At 45.3% G+C, this 14,113-nt stretch overlaps 1 protein-coding gene across 1 annotated transcript in view; it reads left to right on the top strand.

The window, feature by feature from the left end:
• exosc9 (exosome component 9) overlaps window positions 1-14,113 on the top strand; it is a 59,155-nt gene that overhangs the window by 29,893 nt on the left and 15,149 nt on the right. The window contains exons 6-8 of the mRNA XM_070865267.1: window positions 9,418-9,500; window positions 10,640-10,772; window positions 13,580-13,672. Coding sequence (XP_070721368.1) covers window positions 9,418-9,500; window positions 10,640-10,772; window positions 13,580-13,672 — 309 coding nt within the window. The remainder of the gene's footprint in view (window positions 1-9,417; window positions 9,501-10,639; window positions 10,773-13,579; window positions 13,673-14,113) is intronic.

A 14,113-nucleotide genomic window follows, 5' to 3' on the forward strand; every position in this document is an offset into this window, starting at 1 on the left:
TCTCTTCCCCCCCCACGCCCCCTCTCTTCCCCCCCCACGCCCCCTCTCTTCCCCCCCCACGCCCCCTCTCTTCCCCCCCCACGCCCCCTCTCTTCCCCCCCACGCCCCCTCTCTTCCCCCCCCACGCCCCCTCTCTTCCCCCCCCACGCCCCCTCTCTTCCCCCCCCACGCCCCCTCTCTTCCCCCCCCACGCCCCCTCTCTTCCCCCCCCACGCCCCCTCTCTTCCCCCCCCACGCCCCCTCTCTTCCCCCCCCACGCCCCCTCTCTTCCCCCCCCACGCCCCCTCTCTTCCCCCCCCACGCCCCCTCTCTTCCCCCCCCACGCCCCCTCTCTTCCCCCCCCACGCCCCCCTCTCTTCCCCCCCCACGCCCCCTCTCTTCCCCCCCACGCCCCCTCTCTTCCCCCCCCCACGCCCCCTCTCTTCCCCCCCCCACGCCCCCTCTCTTTCCCCCCCCCACGCCCCCTCTCTTCCCCCCCCTCACGCCCCCTCTCTTCCCCCCCTCACGCCCCCTCTCTTCCCCCCCCCCCACGCCCCCTCTCTTCCCCCCCCACGCCCCCTCTCTTCCCCCCCCACGCCCCCTCTCTTCCCCCCCCCACGCCCCCTCTCTTCCCCCCCCCACGCCCCCTCTCTTCCCCCCCCCACGCCCCCTCTCTTACCCTCCCCCACGCCCCCTCTCTTACCCTCCCCCACGCCCCCTCTCTTACCCTCCCCCACGCCCCCTCTCTTCCCTCCCCCACGCCCCCTCTCTTACCCTCCCCCACGCCCCCTCTCTTTCCCCCCCCCACGCCCCCTCTCTCCCCCCCCCCCCACGCCCCCTCTCTTCCCCCCCCCCACGCCCCCTCTCTTCCCCCCCCCCACGCCCCCTCTCTTCCCCCCCCCCACGCCCCCTCTCTTCCCCCCCCCCCACGCCCCCTCTCTTTCCCCCCCCCACGCCCCCTCTCTTTCCCCCCCCCACGCCCCCTCTCTTCCCCCCCCCCCACGCCCCCTCTCTTCCCCCCCCCACGCCCCCTCTCTTCCCCCCCCCCACGCCCCCTCTCTTCCCCCCCCCCACGCCCCCTCTCTTCCCCCCCCCCACGCCCCCTCTCTTCCCCCCCCCCACGCCCCCTCTCTTCCCCCCCCCCACGCCCCCTCTCTTCCCCCCCCCCCACGCCCCCTCTCTTCCCCCCCCCCCACGCCCCCTCTCTTCCCCCCCCCCCACGCCCCCTCTCTTCCCCCCCCCCCACGCCCCCTCTCTTCCCCCCCCCCACGCCCCCTCTCTTCCCCCCCCCACGCCCCCTCTCTTCCCCCCCCCCACGCCCCCTCTCTTCCCCCCCCCCACGCCCCCTCTCTTTCCCCCCCCCCCCACGCCCCCTCTCTTCCCCCCCCCCACGCCCCCTCTCTTCCCCCCCCCACGCCCCCTCTCTTCCCCCCCCCCACGCCCCCTCTCTTTCCCCCCCCCCCCACGCCCCCTCTCTTCCCCCCCCCACGCCCCCTCTCTTCCCCCCCCCCACGCCCCCTCTCTTCCCCTCCCCCACGCCCCCTCTCTTTCCCCCCCCCCCACGCCCCCTCTCTTTCCCCCCCCCCCCACGCCCCCACTCTTCCCCCCCCACGCCCCCTCTCTTCCCCCCCCACGCCCGCTCTCAAAATTGAGCCCATATTATCTAAATTAAGTCTACTTCAATAAATAAGATATTCTCTCAGTGTTCCTCTGTCACTTATGTTCTTCTTTCACAATAGCACCAGGTAAATAGGCTTGACAAATGGTCACCACTATTCACAAGAGACAAAACATATTTACATAATTTTTTCAAAATTTCCAAAAGTCCAGGAAAATGTTCAAAAATAGCTACAGTGCATAAAATTTCAAACCTGAAGTCAATCGCACCGGGACGCCACTCGGCCAGGGCTAGGGGCAGGCACCGGGTCCCACACACACACAGCGGCTGCAGCATGCACACAGAGAGGCTGGGGGCAAGGAGCTACTGCACATGCGCGGACACCCCACTGTGCATGTGCAGATGTCCCGGCACTGTTTTCAGCGCAGGACGCTGACCCCGACCCAACTGGTCACGCTGTGCGAAGACTGAGGAGAGGCCAGACAGTGGCCAGTGTGGGGAGTGAAGTTTGTCAGCGTACTTATCAACGGAGAAAAGCGGCCCATCTCCGGTAAGTGCGCCGAAAAAACGGATGGACCAAATTTGAGTCCATTCTCTCTTTCCTCCTTTTAAGACGCTCCTTAAAACCAGTGTCAGCCAGTGGGTAGCACACTCACCTGTGTCAGAAGGTTGTGGGTTCAAGTCCCATTCCAAGAACTTGAGTACATATATCTAGGCTGACACTTCAGTGCAGAGCTGCACTGTCAGAGGTGCCGTCTTTCGGGTGAGACGTTAAACCGAGGGCACGTCTGCCCTCACGTGGAAGTAAAAGATCCCATGGCACTATTTTGAAGAAGATCAGAGGAGTTATCCCTGGTGTCCTATCCAATATTTATCCCTCAGTCAACATAACAAAAACAGATTATCTGGTAACTATCACATTGCTGTTTGTGGGAGTTTGCTGTGCACAAGTTGGCTGCCGCATTTCCTACATTTAAACAACGACTACACTCCAAAAGTACTTCATTGACTGTAAAGCGCTTTGAGACTTCCGGTGGTCGAGAAAGGCACTATAGAAATGTAAGTCTTTTTTCTTCCACCTCTTTGACCAAGCCTTTGCTTATCTGCCCCAACAGCTGCTTATATGGCTCAGTGTCAAATTTTGTTTTGATAATGCTCCTGTGAAGCGCCTTGGGGTATTTTATTACATTATAAAGGTGCTATATAATGTAAGTTGTTGTGAGAATTTTTTAATGTGCAGTCGCTGAATGCCACATTTCCCCTATAGATGGCGCCAGATTCAAAGTCAAGTTGGAATAGTGGAAATCGACGCTCGAGAACCCACTAAATCTTTTGGCGGCAACTTTTTTCAAGATCAACAGTGATCGCAGTCACTTCGCTGCCGAACGCAAAATTGGGCTATTATGAATGAAAATAAAAAAATGACGAACATGTTAAATAATTTGCGCCAGTATTTACAGTAGAGGAAGAGGATAGAATTCTGGACATCCCAAGGAAACTAATATTGAATCAGGGATAGGTGCTCACCAATATTAACGTAAGCAAAATAACAGTAATGAAGAAAATAATTGTACTAAAGAGTGACAAATCTCCCAGACCAGATAGTTTATATTCCAGGGATTTAAAGGAAGTTCAGGTTGAACCTCCCTTATTCAAAATTCCCTTATCCGAAACCACCGCTCGTCGAGAACCATTCCCGACCACCGGATGGCGCATGCGCAAAACTCCGACATGAACAAATTGAAGTCTTTCCTTGCTGCCGACTCCCGCAATCGCTGGCCTGACCCCACGATCCACCGTCCCCCCCGTGATCTCTCTGCCGCACTCCCAGCCCCAAGGTAGCCAACCCCAATATCTCCTTGCTCAGTACCTGCACCATCCAATTTAACGTGACCACCCCTCATCTGGAAAAATCCCTTATCCAGAACAGGCTGGGTTCCGGATAAGGGAGGTTCAACCTGTAGGCAAATGCCCAAACTATGATCTTGCAAAGTGTTCTCAATTCAGGAGCCGTTCCTTTAGATTGCAAAATTGCGAATGTCACTCCGCTTTTAAAAAAAGATAAGCAAGGGAAACCAGGGAATTATAGACCAATTATCTGAACATCTGTTGTCTGGAAATTATAGAGTCTAATTAAGGATAGGGTGACTGAACACCTTGAAAATTTTCAGCTGATCAAAGAGAGCCAGCATGGATTTGTAAAGGGCAGGTCATGCCTGATGAACCTGACTGAATTTTTTGAAGAGGTGACTAAAGTAGTGGACTGGGGAATGATTATGGATGTTATTTATATGGACTTCCAGAAGGCATTTGGTAAGAGCCTGTTAGCTAATGTTGAAGCTCATGGAATTGAGGGCAAATTACTGACCTGGTTAGGAGATTGGCTGAGCGGCAGGAGACAGAGGGATAATGGGCAGGTACTCTAATTGGCAGGACTAGTATCGTCCCACAGGGATCTATGTTGGGGCCTCAACTATTCACTGTATTTGTTAATGACTTAGATGGCGCAATAGAAAGCCATATAACCAAGTTTGTTGATGACACAAAGATGGGCAGCATTGTAAAAAGTGTAGATGGAAGCAAAAAATTACAAAGAAATATTAGTACATTAAGTGAATAGTCAAAACTGTGGCAAATGGATTTCAATGTAGGCAAATGTGAGATGATCCACTTTGGACCTAAAAATAATATATTATAAGTACTTTCTAACTGGTGAAAAACTAGAAGCAGTGGAGTCCAGGTACAGCGACCATGGACAGGTACAAAAAATAATCAAAAATGCCAATGAAATGCTGGCCTTTATAACTAAGGGTTCGAAGTCTTGCTACAGCTAAACAAATCCCAGGTTAAACCACAGCTGGAGTACTGTGTTCAGTTCTGGGCACCATACCTTAGGAAATATATAAAAACCGAGAATGCTGGAAATCTCAGCGGGTCAGACAACATCGGTGGACAGAAAAACAAAGTTAACATTTCGGGTCTGATGAAGGGGCGTTCCTCTGTTTTTATTTCAGATTCTAGCATCCGCAGTATTTTGCTTTTGTATTAGGAAAGATATATTGGAGGAAGTGCAGTGTAGGTTTACTAGAATGATGCCTGGACTCCCGAGGGTTAAATTATGAGGAGAGATTACACAGACTAGGGTTGCTTAAATCCCTCCTCCTTCACCTCACCGTTCCCTATCTCTAACTACCTGCAGCCTAACAACATCCACTCCTCCCCCACCGATACTCTCTGTTCCTCTAATTACTTCTTTTTGTGCATCCCTTTTCCCTTTGCCCCACCATTGACGGCCATGCCTTCAGCTGCCTCATGAAGACTTGGTAGCCAACGGTGGGCCTAATCCCTTGCTCTAGGATTTCCTCCCTAAACTCTTCCATCTCTTCAATCTTTCTCCTTTATGACGCTCCTTAAAACCCACCTCTTTGACACCTCTTGTTTATATTTTATATTTCCAGTTTCCACAGTATCTTGCCTTTCTCCTAATACCTCCTTTGACTTGGCACCTTTTTTTTCATTGTGTTTCTGAAGCAACTTGTGCAGTTTTTCTATATTAAGGGCGCCATATAAATACAATATTTCTGCTTGAATGGGGTTGGTTGAACAATGTTCTTTTTTGTCACAATAAAACCTGAATATCCACCATAACATAAGAACATTTCGGACTGGAAAAGGTCATTTTATTCCATCTTACCATTTCCCAATGATTGATGGAAATGCTCCTCATAGATAACTGAAACTAGAAAAATTCCCAAATTCTGGTCTTGAACTTATTGTACGGCAAATTCCTCAACATAGGAATGAAGACAGGTAATTACAAATAACACATCTTTCTTGGATTGTGAGGCTGCTTTGTGTCAGACAGAAGGTGATTGGTTTTAATGAACTATGCAACAAGGTAACATCTCCCATAAATCTATGGCCTAGAATTTCCACTTCATTTTCGGCAATACAGCTCGTTTTCGGCGGAAAACCACCCGGCGAAAATTTCCACTTCATTTTTTAAAGCGTTCCGCCAGCGTTTTCAAAATATCGCTGGGGAGTGGACTGCCCACATGCACTGCCGGAAAAACCGCTACCGTGCAAGTTTTGGCGCAGCGGTGACCTGTAGGTAAGATCACAAAAAATGCCCACGAAAAGCAGCAGGAGCTGGCCGGTAGGTAAGTAGCCCTGCAAAGAAAGGTAAGTTAAAGATTTCTTTTATAATTCTTTTAAAAAATTTTGCAGCGATTAAGTTAAAAAGGGTCTTGAGAATGTTTTCTGATATTTTTTATTTTTGGTTCTTAATAACTTTTATTTATATAGCGCCTTTAACGTAATAAAACGTCCCAAGGCATTTCACAACAGTGTTACAAACAGATAAATTTGACACCGAGCCACAGAAGAAATTAAGACAGATGAGCAAAAGCTTGTTTAAAGAGGTAGATTTTAACGAGCGTCTTAAAGGAGGGTAGAGAGGCGTAGAGGTTTAGGGAGGGAGTGCTCGAGCTTAAGGCCCAGGCAGCTGGAGGCACATCCACCGATGAGCAGTTATACTGAGGGATGTTCAAGAGGCCAGAATTTGAGGAGGCAGACATCTTGTGGGATTGTGAGGCTGAAAAAGGTTACAGAGATAGGGAGGGGCAAGTCCATGGAGTGATTTGTAAACAAGGATGAGAATTTTGAAATTGAGGCATTGTTTAACTGGGAGCCAATGTAGGTCAGAAAGCATAGGGGTGATGGGTGATCTTGACCTAGTGCGGGTTACACAGGCTGCTGAATTTTGGATGACTTCAAGTGTACATCGTGTGGAATGTGGAAAGCTGGCCAGGAGTGAGTTGGAGTAGTCAAGTCTAGAGGTAACAAAGGCATGAATGAGGGTTTCAGCAGCAGAAGAGCTGAGGCAGGGGCAAAGGCGGGCAATGGTATGCAAGTGGAAAAAGGCGGTTTTAGTTATACCGCGAATATGTGGCTGGAAACTCATTTCAGGGTCAAATATGACACCTAGCTTGTGAACAGTCTTGTTCACCCTCAGATTGATGCTAGGGAGAGGGATGTAGTCAGTGGGTAGGAAACGCAGTTTGTGGCAGGGACCAAAGATAATGGCTTCAGTCTCAATATTTAATTGGAGAATATTTCTGCTCATCCAGTACTGGACAAGCAATCTGACAATTTAGATACCAAGCAGGGGTCGAGAGAAGTGGTGGAAAGGTAGAGCTGGATGTCGTCTGCGTACATGTGGAAACTGACTCCTTGTTTTCAGATGATATCGCCAAGGGGCAGCATATACATGAGAAATAGGAGGGGACCAAGGACAGATCCTTGGGGGACACCAGAGGTAACGATGCGGGAGTGGGAAGAGAAGCCATTGCAGGAGATTTTCTGGCTACGATTAAATAGATAAGAAAGGAACCAGGCGAGTGCAGTCCCACCTGGCTGGACGATGGTGGAGAGGCGTTGGAAGAGGATGGAGTGGTCAACTGTGTCAAAGGCTGCAGACAGGTCCAGAAGGACGAGGGGGGATAGTTTACCTTTGTCACAGTCATAAAGGATGTCATTTGTGACTTTGATGAGAGCAGTTTCGGTACTGTGGCAGAGGCGAAAGCAAATTGAAGGGATTCAAACATTGAATTCATGGAAAGATGATCACGGATTTGGGAGGCAACAACACGTTCAAGTACTTTGGACAGGAAAGGGATGTTGGAGATGGTGCAATAGCTAGCAAGCAAATGGAGTCAAGGATTGGTTTTCTTGGAAAAAATATTTTTTGTGTTTTCCCTCCTCCCTAGGCCCAACCACAGCCTCGGTCTAAATTTGAATAATTACCGCCCATTTTGCCCAGGATCGCGTTTAACCGCCGAGGATATACGTGAAAGATCCATCTTCTTCGGGCGGTATTTTTTCTCTTTTTTTTTAATGCAATTTTTCGCCGGCATTATTTGAAAAATGTTAGCAATCAATTTGGGCGGCATTCCGGCGGTGGCAGGTTTTAGGGAAATTCTAGCCCGATGCCCCTTAGAAATTCTGGTGGATAATTGTAGCTAATGGAGGTTTCACTGTTTATTGACTTTTTAAAAATATCAACAGCAATTCATTTTAAACAGGGTAATTTTCTGGATTAGAGGCATGTTTATCCTGTGATATAGTGCTCTTCTGTTCTTTATTTGCCATTTTTTCTTCTAAGGCACCACATTTTTCCCTTGTAAACTTTAATGTAGTGTTCCTTGTTTTAACACACAATGTAAGGCTTTGAAACTTGACAGAAAATTATTTCTCCCTCTGTCCTTTTTGCTATTCTTCAATGACTCTGATCAGGCACGATACACCGAATGGCTTCCTTCTGTGCTGTATCATTCTAATATCCATCTTCCTCGACTAAGAGGATGCAATGGAGACTCATTAACACAATCCTGTGTCCTACCACTCTGTGACACCTAGTTAATTGCATTGTAAATTAATCAAGCCATTGTAGAACTTGGGAAAGCGCTGACTGTATCTGTTTAGCTTATTCTCCAGTTTGCTTCTCTACATTTATTTTTGTTTCTGATAGTGATTTTTATTATGTACAATGGTAGCTTAAATAGTTTTGCATTAAGTTATGTTTGATCATCAGACCCCTACAGTGATTTAAGCAATCTTAGGATCGTTGTGTCTTCTTCAAATTCCCTATCGTCTAATTTGTACACGGGTTTTGTACTGGAGGGCGCAGAGCACTCAACAGGCATCCGTTTTAAGGGTTTGTCCTGCTAAGAATGTAATAGGGTGTTGTTACTAATGTACTATAAGTTTTCTCTTTCTTTTGAACAAGCTTATTGGGAGGCCCTTCAATCAGTGTGTATGCCTGGTTTCTCAGCATTAAGCCCATATTGGGAGCATCTTTGTTAGTTTGTATGGTTGTGTTTATTGTGTAAGTAGAGTGTTGGAGGGCTGCTACGTGCATTGCATGGAAATAACTTGTAATCCAGAGTGTGTCTTTAATGTAAGTGGTTTCCATGTTATCAGCAGGACATACTTGTGAATCATGGTGAATCTTTCTTCCATAAGTCATTTTGTTTTCTCATTGATCATTGCCCAGATGTACTTCCAATGGCCCAATCAGCATTAATCTTGAGACATTTTAAGTTTTCCATCCGAGTTGCAGTGTTGATATTTAAATATTTATATGCCAATAACCTGGCAGGTCTACACTCAACCATAAAACCTTCAGAAAGACAGATTATAGCTATAGAAAAAAGTCCAATGTACCTTTCAATGTAGTGAACATGACACTATCGCTCATTTATTATAGTTGCTGTATTAGTCAAAACTGCTGGATATCACTAGTTTAATTTTTTAAGTTATAAATAGCAGTTGTTACTTAAATTTGTTAAATATATGAAATACCATTTTCTCGGTGTAATGGAATAGATATTTTATGAATTATCTTGCTATCTAAACACCTGCAAGAATTATTTTATCCACGTTTATTCAGACTCATAAGCATCAACATACTAGACAAAGAGAAACCAAAAGTGACTACACAGTGGAGATGTGAATGAGGCAATGGTGATCTTGAACACTGACACCAGAAATATAACTGTTATGATAAGTAAGCAACAGTATATCTAGAACAACGATTCCTGAAGAAAATTACCAAGGAGTTTGGTTATTGAGAACAATGCTTTGCATAGCTTCCGATGTCAATGACTGGCATAAACCATATTTATTGGAGATCTATGTATATCTTGGTGTTACAATGTGAAGCTGTTGTAATGACTCATGTTTTGCATTTGACAATTAAATTTTTGGACTGATTGTTAGCATTAAAGAATGTGTCTCTAACAGTGTTTCTCTCTCACTAGTATACCCCAGAGGAGCGTGATCCAATCCCATTGAGCATTCATCACATGCCCATTGCTGTCAGTTTTGCCTTCTTTCAGCAGGGGTGGGTATAAACATTAGATTGTTTTTCTTTCTCGTGTGTCTTGGTCCAAGAAAGGGACAAATTGTAATAGTTTTCTCTTCCTAGATAAAAGAAAAACATTTTATTTTGGAGTGTAGATACATACTTTAAAATCTAATGATCAAGTAAAACTTTATTATAGCCTCAATAGGGGGCCAACTTAATGCAACTTAGTTTTACTGAAATTCCAATTCTGACTAGGATTTCTGCTTACTTAGCAGGATATGGATCAAGTATCATTTTGTTTCTTGAGCCATTTTAGAAAGGGTGGTAGTGGCGGCAGCAGAACAAACTAAAGGATTCAACCTCTCAATAGTGTTAACTTTATCACACCTCTTAGATTTGTAAATCTAAATCATATTCAAGCTGAAATTTTTGGCTTGACTTCTTTACAATAATCAGATAAGTATAAAGAATCCTATTACATTGTGTAATGTTGCTTGATTTATCCTGAACGATGAGCTTGTGAATGCCCAATTTTATTAGTAGTTAAAGGAGGCAATTGTAACCTGAGATACAGTGCAGAGAGAAAACACATCTTTTGGTGCAGATTTTTCTCTTCGTACTTGGACGTAACACGTCGCCTAGGAAGAATGCAGGGAGGATCGCGTGCTCATAATACAGTTGATCTGTTTTCTTCCCATTAATTTAAATGGACAAAATCGAGTGGGCTCCATTACAGGCATGATCCTTTCCATCTGATTTTCTTTCTCAGCATTCTTACCAAGCTATGCCTTAGATCCAAATGCTAAAGAGGAAAATCTGCCCCTTTATGCCTGAAAAAAAATCTTCCACTCATAGTCATTGGACATTTTTGTAAATATATTACAAGAAAAATCTGAGATATTCTGTGGGCTTGCAAGTGAAGCATGAAACAGCCACAAGTAGCAAATTTCCCCTGTGTGTGCTAACATTTAGGACCGAGCACAGGAAGAACTTTTATACAGAGGCTGTGGAATATACTTCTGGAGTTAATGATTGAAGCACAGACTGTGCCAGCATTTAAGAATCAGTTAAGTAGTTGAAGCAAAGGTGAATAAAGAGATATGGGAACAAGGTAGGCATGTGGGATTAGGTCTGTATCCCTGTTGCAATTTCTAAGTAGTATTTTTCTTTTATAGAACCTACCTGTTGGTGGATCCAATCGAACATGAAGAGCGAGTCATGGATGGACTTTTGGTGATTGCCATGAACAAACACCGTGAGCTGTGCACCATTCAGTCCAGTGGTGGAATTATGCTTCTAAAAGATCAGGTCAGTCGTCAGCACGCTTGCACACTTCTGTTTTCATAAAGGTGTATGTCTACAAAAATAAATGCTGGAAATTTGAAATAAAAACAAAATGGTGACGATGTATACAGCAGGTCGGTCAGCACCCGAAGGGGAAAAGATCAGGTTAACTTTATAGGTGTAACTTTTTATCTAAAGAAGAGTTGTGTTAACAGTTCCTTTTCTCTTTCTCTTTCAAATGCTGATTGAGTGTTGTACATTTCTAGCACCTTGTTTTTATTTTTCAATTATTGAGGGGATGGTGCATTGTTGGAGGTGTGCTGGTCTTTTGGATGAAACATGAAAAGCAGAGAGTTCTCTGGTGTCCTGGCCGTCGTTCCCCTCTCGCCCAACATCACCAGAAATAGATGACATGGTCATTTGTTTGTGGAACCTTGCTGTGCACAAATTGGCTGTTATGTTTGCACAGCTGACATTGCTTCAAAACTAATCTAATTATTGTAAATACCTTGAGACATCCTGAGGGATATGGAAGGTGCTATATAAATGCAAGCTCTTTTATATTAAAAAAAAGACTTGAAATTGATTTAACTACTGAATAGTTGCAAATGAACCTTGTACTTACTCTGCCTTTAGCGTCTGATTGATTAATCCACTTTAAAGTGTCTGGTGTTTTTATTCCTTTTTTTTTCAACCCCCCCCCCCCCGCTGCCACCTTACTTCATTTGTGTTGCACAAAATTGCTGTTACTCTAAATCCTCTTTTATTACTGGTATTCTAATGATTTAGAATAGTTGGTAATGTATCAGATCTGTGCAATGGCAATGCTAATCCAAGTTTTTCTTTGGGAAAATTATATAATTTTAAACTTCATTATGTTTTACAGTACCCTACAATTGATTTTATTTTCTAATCTTTTTCAAAAGCTTTATGCATAAACTGCTGATGAGAAGCCAGGGACCTGGTGATTCTTGTAGAGCTGCAATTTACTCTTAGATTATATGATGTGAAAGGAAAATACGTTTCTAATTGTTTTGTGTTGCATATAGCTTTTCCCAGTGCTGTTGGTTGTGCTTTATGTTGCATTGATTGTATGTTATCACTTTCTATTCTTTTGCCCAAGTTTATCTGCTCTAGATTCTTCAGATTTTTCATAAATATTCTCCTACCATCAACTGTATCTGCCATTTTGTTACCTTTTTTGTGTAATGGACATCATTATACTGATGAATGTCATAGATTTGCCAGCATTAGACAAGAAAGCCTTTCAATTTGGAAGAGATAAAAAGGGAAGTGGCTCAGGCGTTTCCTAAAGGTCATGCACCAAATTACTTCATCCTGACTTCTCCAACAGATTGATTGGTGTCTACAAGCCCCATTATGTTCAGTTTAAATGTTAAGTATACATGAAGTGATCATTTGATTTTCTATCAATTTTAGTTAGAGATAATCCATGTTCCTTGATATAGATCACTATTTTGGTCCTGAAACTTCAGATTCCAAGTCTTGTTGTTATATTAATCAGAAGAGTTTATAGACCCTAGAAATTGCTGTGTTTTGGATACTATTGGGTTTCTTTATAACTCATTCAACCTGATGAGAAAGGGGCCCTAAAATCATTACAGGCTGCAGCAGGTAACATCAGTCACGTTAGTCAGTCCACAATCTATGCCTGCATCAAGAAGGACACTGATGCCCTCTTTGCCAAGGCCAATGATTTTATAACATTCCCCATAAATATCAGCAGGAAAAGGCTGTAGGTTATGCAGCTATGGAAGGCTTCTCACAAGTCATTGACTGCACCCATGTAGCGGTCAGAGCATTTCCCAATGAACCATCAGCCTTCATGAACAGGAAAGACATGAATGTACGTACAGCTGGTGAGTGATTACCTACATAATGTGCCAGTCTACCATCCCTCCACTCTTTAACAAACCTCAGCAAGTCAGGAGCTGGCAGCTCGAGGACAAAGGCTTTTTTACAGCTGGCTCATGACACCTATAAAAGACTTGCTCTTGCCAGCTGATCGATATGCAACCAGAGCCATAGGGCTACTAAAGCCATCATAGAGCACAACACTGAACTGCTCAAGCAATGCTTTCACTGCCTGGACAAATCTGAGGGCTTTGTATCAGATAGCCCACATAGCATCTCCCAGATTGTGGTGGTCTGCACAACTTTGCTGAGCAATGGGGTCTATACATGAAGCCAGCACAACATTAACACCCCAAAGACGGCGCAGAAGTGGGAGGGCAACAGCACCAGCTTGTAGCCAGAGCTATTCACCAGTAGTTGACTGTCCAACGATCCAGCTGACCTACTCCCACCCAACCCCTCATCGCCGCATTAGCAATCCTCAGTGCCACCTCTACCAGTCCCTGTAATAAAAACCCTCCAACCTCTGATAGCTGTAATATACTTGACACCTGATATTGCAGGGTCAATAGCTAGTATGAAAGCATAGTGCAGACAAAGGGAGATATCCAGTTCACCATCGTCTGTGATGGGTTAACTAATTCCAACAGGACAATGGGCCCCTATAAAACAGCCTCAGCCCCTCTGAGCTAACCTGCTCCGGATCACCATCCAATGACCCTGCTGAAAAGTGGATGCGTGTCAGGGATAAGATCAAACTCCGCTTTGATGGCCCTGCAGTTGAATAGACTCCTGATGCTCACTGTCTAGGATATCACATAAAGAATGACTAATGGGGTGAGGTACTAGTGGGCTGCTGGTACCTGTGGACTGTACCCATAATAAATCAACATCTCCATGAAAGAAGGAAGAAATCAGGAACAAGGAAGAACAATAATCTTATCTCTTCATTTTAGGTTCTTCGTTGTACTAAAATAGCTGGCGTGAAGGTGGCAGAGATCACAGAACTAATGCAGAAAGCCCTTGAAAATGATAAAAAAGTCAGGCAAGTTTATTTTAAACACTTAATATTTTTTGTACAAATTGCTATGTTTTGAAAGTAAATTTATTAGTTGGTGCTCCTCTGATGGTATGTGAACAGGCAGATTCAGTGTCTAATCTGTGCTGAGTTATCACTCAGGAAGTAGAGACGGTGGATTTGGCCTCACTGTCCCTAGGTTGGGGAGGGGCAAACTTGGCTATGGTTCCTGACCATTACACACTGTCTCCTGCTGGCCAGTGCATCAGTTTGGATTTTGGTGAGGGCACAGTAAGGCTCACATGTTGCCCCTTACTAGTCGAGTCCTGGACGTTTGTCTAGGCTTCCACATAAAAAATTACCACTTGGGTGATATTCTTTTGAGGGTGGGTGGAGCAGAAGGAGTATTGTGCACCCTTTGTATCACACCCCAGCATGAGACACCATCTTTTGGGGGTGGGGGGGTGCATGA

The sequence above is a fragment of the Pristiophorus japonicus genome, chromosome 2 (assembly GCF_044704955.1).
Source record: "Pristiophorus japonicus isolate sPriJap1 chromosome 2, sPriJap1.hap1, whole genome shotgun sequence".
Lineage (NCBI taxonomy): Eukaryota > Metazoa > Chordata > Chondrichthyes > Pristiophoridae > Pristiophorus > Pristiophorus japonicus.